Genomic DNA, 12,820 nt, shown 5'->3' with positions numbered 1-12,820 from the left:
TTGTCTTGATTTTTTCCACATCATGTAGATCCTATCTGCAATGAAGAGACCAGTAAGTGCACAAAGTAAACAAAGTGTGGGTGAACCATGGATTTCTACAATGCTGAGATGATGCATGTAATTATGTCCTATAATTAATAGCCAAGCAAGATAATTTTGTACACAAAGCTATGATTGTATTTCTGTAAGTGCATTACTTCACACTTAGCAATGCTGAATTTCACCCTCAAACATTCATGCTATCATGCACAACTTTGGGTATATAGCATGTACGCTGAGCATGTCCTTAAAAACCACTTTGGTGGTTGTTAATGTAGACCTCATGTTGTTTTAAACACTTTAAAATGGAAAAAGTGACCAAAAAATAATTGGGTGGCTTAAGGATGACCTCTGTCCCTCTCATCTCTCACCATAGATGTAGCCAAACAGACCCAGAACCAAAAATGGAGCGTAGTCAACCTAGGGAATGTTTGCAAAGGTACTACCAATCCTTGTCCAGCCCCCTGGGGTTCCTTCAACCCTATTCAGGGCACAGGATCCCATGTCAGAAACAGTCGGCCCCTGCCCTGGTGATGCTGCAGTGGAACCAGTCCCCAGAGCCCTGTCCGTCCACAGTCTCTGCCAAGTCAGGCCCACCAGGGGCTCTATGACCCAACTCCATCCCCAGAGAGGTGCTCATTGCTGGAAGCTGGGGCTGCCCCAGTGCCAGTCAGCTGTCTTGATTCTGAAGAGGAGTGGGATGGGTCCAGGCTGCTAGGCCTCTTAGGAAATTCATTGGAATGTGAAAATGAATGCATTTGGTGCACCTGTTGGGCAAGAAAGATTCCAAGTTAGCCAACATTTCATTCAAGCATTGATGATTTTTAAATTTGTGTGAAGGAGGTATGCCAATGACAGCTTCAGAAAATATAGATATATATGTATAAAGAACAGGCATGCACAGGAAAAAAAAATCAACCTTTGAAGTGCCTGGAAAAAATAACAGACTTAAAACAGTCGTAATAATAAAAAATCCTTAAAAAAACCACAATAGCATTGGAAATTTTTTTTTTTTAATTTCATGATATAATTTTCCTGCCCTCTTCTAAGCTTGAAGTTTCTCACAGGTGGCACAGGCAAACAAAGGAGAAAAAAGTCATAAATTGTGTCCTTTTTATGTTTGGTTTTATTGTTATATATACAAAAAAAGTCCAAGCACATTCATAGATTCAATTGATAATAATAATAGAACAAACAAACAAACAACAACAAAAAGAAACCCCAATCCCACCCCCACCTCCCAAAAAAGAAAAAAAAAGCAGCCTGTACATTCATGTCTTCTCAGGAAAATTGCATTAGCCACAGAGGCAATGAAGTAAACATGTTGCCCAGGACCCATATTCACCACAGCAAAGGCAATGTAGCCATGACCTTCTCAATAACCTCTCAAATGGCAATCTACACTTATTTATTTATTTATATACATATGTACGTTAAGTCACACCTAGTGACCAAGGAGAGTAGAAGCCTTGCTACCTCATGCTGCCCCAGAAGGAAATTTCCAGTGTCAAAGAACAGTACATTGGGATGCTTTTAGAAATAAGTTCTTCTACTTCACTCTAAATAAAAACCTTCCAAAACTTTAGACTCAGAAGATTGCTGGGTTTGGGTTAATTTTTTCAATGCCTTTCTCAAGGAAGGATGGCCTAACTAGAGTTAACTAGAGGCTAGTTAGTAAAATGACATGAAGATACCTGAGTTAGGCATCCTTCCTATGCCTTTCTAGACTGTCAGGAGAGGGATGAATGCCTATAAAGAGCTCTTTGAGGTTGTAGAGAATATTTCCAGTCAGTTTTGAGCATCTTTTTGCTCTTGCAAAAGGAGCAATTCAGTATTTTCCAGAATGTAGAAATTGTCTAAAGTGTACTTTCTGCCCTTTTTGCTCTGTTCGGTGTCAGTTACAGATCAGGCACACCGCAACACAATTTAGGAGGTATTTGAGGATCAGATTCAAGGTAAAAGAGAATAGAAATTGGCATTACATTACATATAGTAGGAGTAATGGTTTTAATTGTAAAGATACCTAATTATTAAGAAAAAAAAATTCAGCATAACCTTCAAAAAAGTTTCTGCCACAGCAAAATGCTTGGTAGTGAGAACGCTGGAATTGTGCTAAAGTGGATGGCGAAGGGACTTGAGCAGCAAGGTGGAACCATGGACTGCTATACCAACACACAGATTTACAAAACCTAAGTAAACTAACTGAATTTCTGTCTGGTGGATTAGGAAGAGCAGTCATTTTTTCTTTGGAGGTCGTGGTGCAAGCAGGCATTAGGGGGCATGAGCTGACACAGGAGCTCAGAGCCCTAGACACACACAAGAACATATTCAGTGGGCTGCTTTCTTTTAGCACACATGAGGTGATTTCAGAACGTTGCCTTTGTGCCCAGTACATACTCTGTAACAGTTGTCTTTGCAGGGACACAGGCAGTTGTTGAGATGTGAGAATTAAAACATGACACAGTATATACAAATGAGATGAAGGATATTTCAGAGAGGAATCCCAAATGTAGGAATGAACAATTAACCCACTGCAGCCTATGCCCAGGGTATTTGGCACATCTCCCATTCTCAAACCTTACTTCAAATTTTTCTTTTTTTTCTGTTTACCCACTTAAAAGAATGTTTCTGATATATGACTATAGGGACAGGTTTTCATCTGTTTCTGCTGATACAGAATCACTCCAGTCTGTGGCTGAATTTTCATATAATCAGCTGAAAATCTGGTTAATTACCCACACCATTGCCATAAGAAAGATAAACTCACTGTCCATGCACAGTGTAAAGTTGCATTCTCTGCTGAGGGGAGCAGTGCTTCTGCATATAGCCTGTAGTGAACTGGTGAAACTGGATTATTGATACCAATCACATACAAGCAGCATCAGTGTTACTCTAGTAGGGTAATGTGAGAAAATCTGTTTTCTCAAATAAATTGTTCCCTACTGTCCTCTGAAATTGATAATTTCAAGACATTAAAATGTCATCCGTTCAGCAGCTGAAGCAGTCTCAAACATTATCAGTTCTAGCTTTCATTGTAGGAGACATTTTACTATATAAAATTGAAATAAGTAATATGAGTCAAACCTTTTCAATGGTTGGTGTGGTTTGGTTCTGATAAACAGTTGGGTGAGTGTTGTGGTGAGTTCACAGTGGCTATACAGTGATGGTAAAATGACAAGCTATTTTTACCTGTTCTTTTATAGAAATGCGACAACAGAGAAAGCAACACATTAAAAAAACCCAGCCAAAAAAAAACCCTCAGCACGTTGCTTAGAAAATTAACTCCCCTACCCCAAATCCAATCCCAGTGTGTGCTGTAATTCTTACACAGCAATACTTCCCTTTCACAGAGAATCACAAGCCTTTGGTTAATCACTGAGGCTATACAATGTGATAATAACTTCCGTTCTAAACTTGTCCCTTGATTGCATGCTGTAGGACTAATTCCAAGGCAACCTCTAATCATCAGTTTTGGATTTGCTTCAGTGCCTTTCTGAATAAATTCAGTTCCTATTTCTTACCAGAAAATATTGAAGTAGGATGCACAATGTAAGTATGGCTTGAGTTTTGTCACTGGAGGATGGCATTTTGAAGGCAGCCATTCAAAAAGAAATGTTTTCTGTGTCTGCTCGTGGATCTCACAGATGCCTTTCTTCTGGGATATTTAAGGCTAAAAAACACTTTCCTGCCTTTGCAAACAGACCTTTACACCCTCTAATCCATCCATAGGTCCACTTGACATTGACCTGGCTGACATGGTCCTGCCAGAGAATAAGCTTTCTCTTCTGGTTTCCAGACTGTCACTGAGCAATACCTTAGGACGAAACACTTGCATGAACTTCTGGTAAAATTCTTTGGATGCAAAATAATAAATGAATGGATCTATGCAGTTGTTGAGACAACTTAGGCACAAGGTGAGCTTGTAGGCAGGGTACAAACTCCTGCTATAAAATAGGCGGCTGATCATATGCACAAGTAGGATGAAGTTATTTGGGGCGAAGCAAGTGATGAATACCAGAAGGACGATAACGGCTAGATATATGGATCTAGTCTTCTGCCTGTTGCCATACCTGTTCGATGTCTGAATAAGCTTCCGAATTATGCCAATATAGCATCCAACTGTTATAATGAAAGGGATCAGGAAAAGCACGACAAATAATGTGAGGAGAAAGGCTACCCAGGCTGCAAAGTTGGGCAGCATATCCCATTTGAGAACATCAAAACAGGTTATTATCCCCAGTTCTTTTACTTCATAGGTCAGATCTGTGCTTTCTAGTGGGTAAAAGGCTATTAGCAAGAAAATCCACATACCCAGGCAGGCAGCAAAGGCATATCTTTTTCTTCTCCACTTGATCAGCTTCATGGGATATACCACACCCATATACCGCTCAATGCTGATACAAGTCATGGTCAGTATGGAAGAATACATGTTGGAGTAGAACATCACAGTCACAAGGCTGCAAAGGGTCTTGCCAAAGCTCCAGTGATTGCTTTGGATGTGATAAGAAATCTGGAAGGGAAAGCAGCTGGCCAGCATGAGATCCGTGATGCTTAGGTTGATCATGAAGATAACAGATGGTGTTTTGGGTTTAATGTGCCAGCAGAGCACCCAAAGGGAGAACAAATTGCCAGGGATACTGATCATAGCCACCATTGTATACACAACTGGAAGGGTGACAGAAATAGCTTTATTCTGGAGCATTGCCAGCGTTTCAATATCCAGGCGAGATCCGTTTTTAACCATTATTCACAAGGGGGTTGTTGATTCTTAGAAGACAGCTGGATCATATCATGAACAGTTGGCGTAAAAACCTAGAAGACAAGTATCAAGAGAGATAAACAGTATATCAAACCAGAAATTAAGAGCACACATGTGTTAGATAGTATTGTCCTGATCCAGCAGGGGGGTTGGACTCGATGATCTCTTTGGGTCCCTTCCAGCCCCTAACATCCTATGATCCCACTTCTTTTATTAATCAAACCAAGAAAAAGTCCTATGTAGTTTGACAGACTGTCTCTGCATGAACCGAATCCATTAGAATTGCTTTCTGAAAACTATCTCCTTCTGAATCGTGGTAATGTTTTATGAATCTCACCTCTTTCTAGCTTTTTCCCTGCTGAATGGTGTTTTCATACTTTTTGCAGTTGTACATTGTAACACCTTTTATATTATTGTAAAATAAAGCCATGTGTTACAAACTCAAACTAATCAATACCTACATGAGAATACTCTGCTATAGGATCTTCACGAGTTAAGTCTATCCTGTCTGCTGTAGATGTCATGACCTCACTTCTTGTAATACATAATATTTTCTTACTTTTTCCCCCTAATCAATTGGTGATCCATTACAAATAACTGCTGATTTTTTTCATTTCTTTGTTTTTTTTTTTTCCAATTAGGAAAAGGAGAACATGTAACCAGTTGTTCCTGCTATATCATAGAGACAAAATAAAAGGAAATCATCATATTTTCATTACATTTTTTTCCTTGATCTTCATTCACAACTTCTCACACCTTCTGAGTTGACGGACCACAAAAAGTGGACCAGGGAAGCAAAGTCCCTCTCACTGTAAGAGAAAATTAGATTTGTGACCACCTGAGGAACCTGAACACATGAGTCTATGAGACCTGACAAGATGCATCCCACAGTCCTGAGGGAACTGGATGATGTAGCTGCCAAGCCATTTTCCATGATATTTGAAAAGTCTTGACAGTCAGGTGAAGTCTTTAATGACTGGAAGAAGGGAAACATTGCACCCATTTTTTAAAAAGGTAGAAAAGAGGGTCCCAGGAACTCTCAACCTGCTAGTCTCACCTCTGTGTCTGGGAAAGTAATGGAGTAGATTCTCCTGAAACCTATGCTAAGACACATGAAGAACAGGGAGATGATTCAAGACAGCCAGCATGACAGTCCTGCCTGACCAACCAAGTGGCCTTCTATGATTGAGTTACTACATCAGTGGATAAAGGGTGGATGTCATCTATTTGAACTTCTGTGAGACCTTTGACATGGTCCACGACAACATCTTTCTCTCTAAATTGGAGAGGCATGGATTTGATGAATGGGATGGTAAATAAGGAACTGATTGGTTAGTCTCATCCAGAGGGTAGTGATCAATACCTCTGTGTCCAGATGGAGATTGATGACAAGTGATGTCCCTCAGAGATCCATACTGAGACTAGCACTGTTTAATACCATCATTGGTGACATAGTGAGATCAAGGGAACCCTCAGCAAGTTTGTGGGTGATGCCAAACTGAGTGACCAGTGGTGTGCAGTTGATACACCAGGGGTGGTGTGCCACCCAGATGAATTTAGGCAAGCTTACTAAATGGGCCCATATGAACTTCATGAGATAGAACAAAGTCAAGTGCAAGGTCCTGGACCTGGGTTGGGGCAATCCTCAGTATCAGTACATGATAGATGATAAAGGCATTGAGAGCAAACTTGTGGAGAAGGGCTTAGGGGTACTGGTGGAGGAAAAGCTGCACATAAGCCAGCATCATGTGCTAGAAGCTCAGAAAGCCAGCAATATCCTGGGCTGCATCAAAAGAAGTATAGCCAGCAGGTTGAGCAAGGTGATTTTGCCCCTGTACTCTTCTCTGGTGAGACCTCACCTGAAGTACTTGCGTCCAGTCCTGGGGTCCTTGACACAAGAAAGACGTGGAACAAAGACATTGTTCCAAGACATTGTTCCAAGACATTGAAACAAATTTGATGAGGGGGCTGGGACATCTCTCCTCTGAAGAAAGGCTAAGGGAGTTGGGGTTGTTCAGCTCTGAGAAGAGAAGGCTTGCTGCGGCCTTTCAGTACTTAAAGGGGGCTTATGAAAAAGATGGGGACAATCTCTTTAACGGGGCCTGTTGTGGTAGGACAAGGATATAAACTAAAGGAGAGTAAATTAGAAATAAATACAAGAAATAATATATTTTACAGTGAGGGTAGTGAAATGCTGTAACAGATTGTCCAGAGAGGTGGTAGATGCCCAATCCCTTGAAAAAATGCAAAGCCATGTTGGATGGGGCTCTGAGCATCCTGACCTAGTTAAAGATGCAGTTGGACTGGATGAACTTAAAAGATCCTTTCCAAGCAAAAGCATTCTATGATTCAATAATTGAGAACCAGGTACAAGTTACAGTTGCTTGGAGTGTTTTACAGACTGAAGGTACCAGGCTAAAGAAGTAACAAGCATGCTTCTGACAAAAAGAAAAGATACTGCGGTTCAGTTTCTGCAAGATATAAATTAATTAAAAATGTTCTCTTTGCAGCTGTCTTACTGGCATCACTTTTAATTCTGCAAAATTACCTTCAGTTTAGCAGTCTGCAAAGCAAAATTATGCTTTCACTCTCTGGCCAACATAGATCTTTCTTGGCAGGCACAATCGTTTATGGTTTAGCTCATTTACTTCATACAATGTAGCAGCATTTACCAGCTGCAAGCAGGAACTCAGGGCTCAGTGTGCTGCATGCACGCATGGTTGCTTCCACTAAACTGCAAGTCCTTGGATGCGATTTTGCAGTGCAGGGTCAAAATAATGAAGAAATGACAATGAATGACCGGAAAGGCAAAGAACAGAGCAACTGCAAGTTTTGTAATGACTGGCAATAGGGACCTGAAAACAGTGCTAGGCCAAGGCAAACAATAACTGTGGGTACATCTAGCTAACAAAAGAGGGTTCCTACTTGATGACTTCAACCAACAGCACTTTATAAAGGTAGATTAAAAAAGCAACAACAAACAAACAACAAAAAAGGAGATGCCAGTCAGTTGGTGTCAGTCATGTCTGTCAACTTCAGATCTATTTAAACGAGACCATTAATTCGATTCAATTCAAGAGAGATGTTGAAATACTGGAATGTGTCCAGAGAGGGGTTACAAAGCTGGTGAGAGGCCTGAAACACAAGCCCTGTGAGGCTGAGGGAGCTGGGGTTGTTTAGCCTGAAGAAGAGGAGGCTCAGGGGTGACCTCATTGCTGTCTACAACTACCTGAAGGGAGGCTGTAGCCGGGTGGGGGCTGTCTCTTCTGCCAGGCAACCAGCAACAGAACAAAGGGACACAGTCTCAAGTTGTGCCAGGGGAGGTATAGGCTGCATGTTAGGCAGAAGTTCTTGCCAGAGAGAGTGATTGGCATTGGAATGGGCTGCCCAGGGAGGTGGTGGAGTCTCTGTCCCTGGAGGTGTTCAAGAGAAGACTGGCTGAGGAGGCACTTAGTGCCATGGTCTAGTTGACTGGATAGGGCTGGGTGCTAGGTTGGACTGGATGATCTTGGAGGTCTCTTCCAACCTGATTGATTCTATGATTCTATGATTAATGTAGTTGTGAGGTCATAGCCCATGAGCAATGTAACAAGGTGGTCACTCTGAGGTATTAGCCCTAGGTGCTGGCTAACTCTATCTGGAAATCACCATTCTAACAAAACCCTGTGCTTTCTGTCAGAGGCTTTTACTGAACAACTTGCTAGACCTTTCACAAATTGACTGTTGATGGTTCCTGAGACCTGGCAAAGGTGAAGTCTCTACTGAAGACTGTAGTATGACAGAGAGATATTAAACTCTAAAAAGAAACAGTGCAGATCCAGAAAAAGCACAGCTACCTCAGCAAGAAGCTCAGTGAGAGTTTTTCCTTTGTTTCTTGATCTGATCAATTTGGCATAGCGCTTTAAATGTTAGCTAAAAGTATTCAGAATTAGTGAGAGTCAGAATCAAATAAATTATAGTGACTAATGTTACCAGTCTTTCAGGAGCCTGCAGATGAGGTGCTGGAAATCCAGAAAACAGGCACATGAAAAGAAGGATTGCAAAGAAGTGAGAGATGTGCTCCTAATATACCATGCACACTGTATAGAGCAAACACGTTTCAAGTAGTGAGCATGTCACATGACCACAACTGCTAAAAAACTTTGAGCTAAATATATTGCAGATTAAATTCTGGTCTTGTTAGTGGAGCTGTATAAAGAATAAAACCAACTCTTCAGTTTTCAGGGGAACTTGAAAGAGCACACACCGACACAATGCTCTTGGGAGAAATCCATAATACTTTCCATTTAAACTCTTCTATCTATGGCTTACCAGTAGTAAATACTTACTTATTTGTGAACTCTAGTGCCTGAAAAGTCCTTCTGAAGTGGTGCACCTTTCTTCCTAACAACCCTAAACCTACCCCCCCCCCCCAAAAAAAAAAAACACCACCAAAAAAAACAGGGAAAAAATATTGAAGTATATAGAGCTCTTTGCAAAAAAAGATATTTACTCTCACAGGCCATGGGATCTCATGCTTAGATACAATTCATACAGAAAAACTATGTGTTTAGAATGTAGGTGTATAGGTGAAAATTTCCCTGTCACATTGGTCATAGAGCTATTGAATGCCTCTTGCATTTGGTTTCGTGTTTGGGCTAATCAGAAACACCTTTTCTTCTAGACTGGCTTATTCTGAGAGCGCATCCAGTTGAGAAAGAGATTAAAAAACTTCACACACAGATGCTGCAGTACACAAGACAACGTCAGGAAATTGCATTTGTGGAGCACTATTGTCAGTAAAACATAAGTGCCTCCCAAATTTAAGCATCTCTTGAAGAGGGGTTGCAAGGTGCCAGACTTTGTGGTTAGGTGTCTACAAGAGCCTTGCGTAATTTTCAGTAGGAAAGATGTCCATCGCAAAGAGCAATAGAAGAACAATGTGATGGTTTCTTAGTGTTTCCTGCAGGGGAGGAAGAGGCAAGCAAAGCACTCGAGACAATTACTGCAAGTCATTCTCGAGGACGAATAGGCTCCTGGGGAAAAGTGAAGTACAGAAAGTCCTCCTTCAAAATTTGCCTTTCATTTTGCCAGATACTGCCAGAGTCTGGTGATGAATTCCTTGTTCAGGGCTAGCAGACATTCCTGCTCTGAGTCACCCTTACTTCTGGTGCTTTGCTTTTTAAATGCCCAGGTTAAAGTGCTGGAACTATTATGTGGCATTTCAACATACTTTACCTCTCCCATTATTGTGTCTATTTAGTTTTAGTGAACACTGTATTGATATTTTCATCTTGTTCAGAGAAACTTTAGGTCCTTCCTCCACTCCAACCACAGTCTTTCTCTGTGTCTTGTGGTTTAACTTGAAAATGTCATAAATTAAGAGACAAAAAGAACCTTCATGAGGAGTAGAATTAGGTTCCTCTTGTGTTTTATGAGTTGCTTCCTTTCAATTTCAAGTTTTCAACACAAATTAGAGCAGTGGAGCTTGGATGGATTGTCTGTAAGAGAAAGTTTGCTGCAGGAGAATTTTAAAACAGCCTTCAGCTAATGTTTCACATGCACAATCTGTAAAAGTATAGTTCTGTTACATAAATATCACTGTTAGAAAAACATGGCTTTGCTTTTGTTCTGAGGAAAGCTGTATCTGAACTATAACAGGCAAATGGACATACAGGTGGACTGAAGTGAAAACTTAATATGGATTCAATTGAGAAGATCCAGTCTTAATGCCATTTACATTTGCCCCTAAGCAACTGAGACAGAAACATAAATCATAAGCTTTTTTGTTTGCCCCATTTCTGAAACATCTAGTGTATAGATATATTTAAGTTTTATACTAGGTACTAAGAGCATCTACAGTCTCTGAAGTAACCACTTCTACTCACTGCACAGAAAGCTCACTTGGAAATTCAGTAATGCCAAATGTTCATCCAAGCTAACTGTAAGCAAAGGTAACAGCTGCTTAATGCCTTTTTGACAGTCATGATGATTATTTTCCCCTCAACAGACAAAAGATGGCAAATAAAACCTTAAAGAGAATACTGAAAATCAAACAGCAAAAAAATAAGAAGAGGACCATGTTATTTCTTTGTCATGGAAAAGTAATAGTAAAGATGTGTCTACTTCCTTTTTAGGAGACAACTAAATTAAACTAATGTGTTTCCACTCTTTATCTATTCTCTTCCTGTTGTTGATCTTAAGTGCACCTGTGAAAAAGACTGGGAAGACTGTGAGCCAAATGAAAACCAGATTTAGCATTTTATAAAAAGTTTTGTCCTTTGGTTTGTGATTTAAGACAGAAAATATATTTAAAAATCAAAACTTACCATGCAGTAGAAAGCCTTCCAGTATCTATTTTGTTCATAATTATTAGTTTGCTATCTGTCAAAATCATAGAATCATAGAATGGTTTAGGTTGGAAGGGACCTCAAAGATCATCCAGTTCCAATCCCCTGCCATAGGCACTAGAACAGGTTGTTCAAGGCCTCATCCAACCTGACCTTGAACACCTTCCTGGGCAACCTGTGCCAGTGTCTCACCACCCTTACTGGAAAGAACTTCCTAACACCCAGTTTAAATCTCTCCTCTGCCAGTTTAAACCCATTACCCCTTATCCTGTCATTACAAGACCTTGTAAATGGTCTCTCCCCAGTCCTCTTAAAACAAAGAGCTAACCACTATCTTTTTGTAAGGTGTTGGCTATTTAAACTAGAATGGGAAGTCCTGAAAATGAATGCTTAAGGCTTTTTTGGGCTAAAAAACATCTTATTTAATAAATTCTTCAACTGATCTTTGCAGCTGAAGACTGTAGGATGACACATGTCATATTATAGGAAAAACAAACTGAAATCCAATTTACCTCAATTGCAACAGATTCAGAATGAAGCTAAATGAAAGCACAGCTTTTATTGTAAATATTTAAATTGTATTAACAATTTTTAATCAACACAAATGTGGCTGGAAAATCTATTTTTTTTTAAAGATTTTTTTTCCTTTTGCTGTTTGTTGTTTTTTTTTTCCACCTAAATTATTGGAAAAGTGACAAACCTTGATTTATGGCAGGGTAAGGGTGTTCAATATGAGGAACAAGAAACAATAGTACCCTTCTATGACACATCTCAGTTATTGTTCCTAAAGTATCGTTGATTTCATTCAGAGAAACACTTCTGCAGATGTTCCAATTCACCAAACTGAGGAATGTAAATAAGTGCATCTCTGACTTCATGTTCCTTAAAATGAATATGGGCTTTACCGAAAGGGGCTTTGCGTTTTGTCTGGATGGTTCTTTCTCACCCTTGCAATAAAATTTCATGCAAATTTTAGCTTGCAGGGTTTCGTTTCCCACGTCTAAAAGCAAGGGTTTGGTTCACATAATCAAGATCTGAATCTGAATCTTCTAAGAAACCTCTTTGTATTGAGTCTTCCCTGTTATTTTTTTTCTGATTTTTTTTTTCTTTATTCTGAGTATTCACTATTGCACAGATCAGAAACTGTTGCCGAGCCTATAGATACTCTATCACAAAGACATTATCTCACTCTGGGCTTTAGCTTATCTTCTTTTTAGAATTAGCACATTTGGGAAATGAGGCTTCTGCCCTCTGTGTGCACAAGTATTTCTGTGCAAATAAAACAAACCTGAAAGCATCTAACTAGCTGTAATATCCCTGACCTATTAGGAAAATAAAAGTGGATTTTTCACCAAAGGTTCTTCAGATAAAGGACATAAGAAAATCACGTGTATGCCTTCAATAAAAAAAAAAGATGGCATGTATTTCACAATGAAATGTTTACAGTATAATCGATATATTAATCAAAAACTCTGTGGAGACAAACTTCAGTCTTTATCTCAGTACACCTACTCAAAGTAAACGTTATGGTGGCCGTAGTTCTGACCCCAGATAGAACGCATTAAAATAAAAGTGTCTTCTCTCCACAAGATTTTCACTCTGAGAGAAATGCAGAATGCAAGAAAATGCAGAAGCATTACCAGCTTTAATGTAATGGAAGAATGCATGACTGTTCAGCTTGTTAACAATCTAG

General features: G+C 39.8%; 1 protein-coding gene across 4 annotated transcripts in view; it reads right to left on the bottom strand.

Annotated features, from left to right (window-relative positions):
* Positions 1–1,286: 1,286 nt before the first annotated feature.
* P2RY8 (P2Y receptor family member 8) overlaps positions 1,287–12,820 on the bottom strand; it is a 34,658-nt gene continuing 23,124 nt past the window's right edge. For all 4 annotated transcript variants that reach the window (XM_064144008.1, XM_064144007.1, XM_064144006.1 and 1 more), the window contains one exon: positions 1,287–4,851. In XM_064144008.1, coding sequence (XP_064000078.1) covers positions 3,710–4,783 — 1,074 coding nt within the window. In that variant the 5' untranslated portion in view covers positions 4,784–4,851 and the 3' untranslated portion in view covers positions 1,287–3,709. The remainder of the gene's footprint in view (positions 4,852–12,820) is intronic.

This window comes from Pogoniulus pusillus, chromosome 5 (genome assembly GCF_015220805.1).
Source record: "Pogoniulus pusillus isolate bPogPus1 chromosome 5, bPogPus1.pri, whole genome shotgun sequence".
Lineage (NCBI taxonomy): Eukaryota > Metazoa > Chordata > Aves > Piciformes > Lybiidae > Pogoniulus > Pogoniulus pusillus.
Note: the sequence above shows the minus strand (reverse complement) of the source record. Positions and strands in the feature narration are given on the sequence as shown.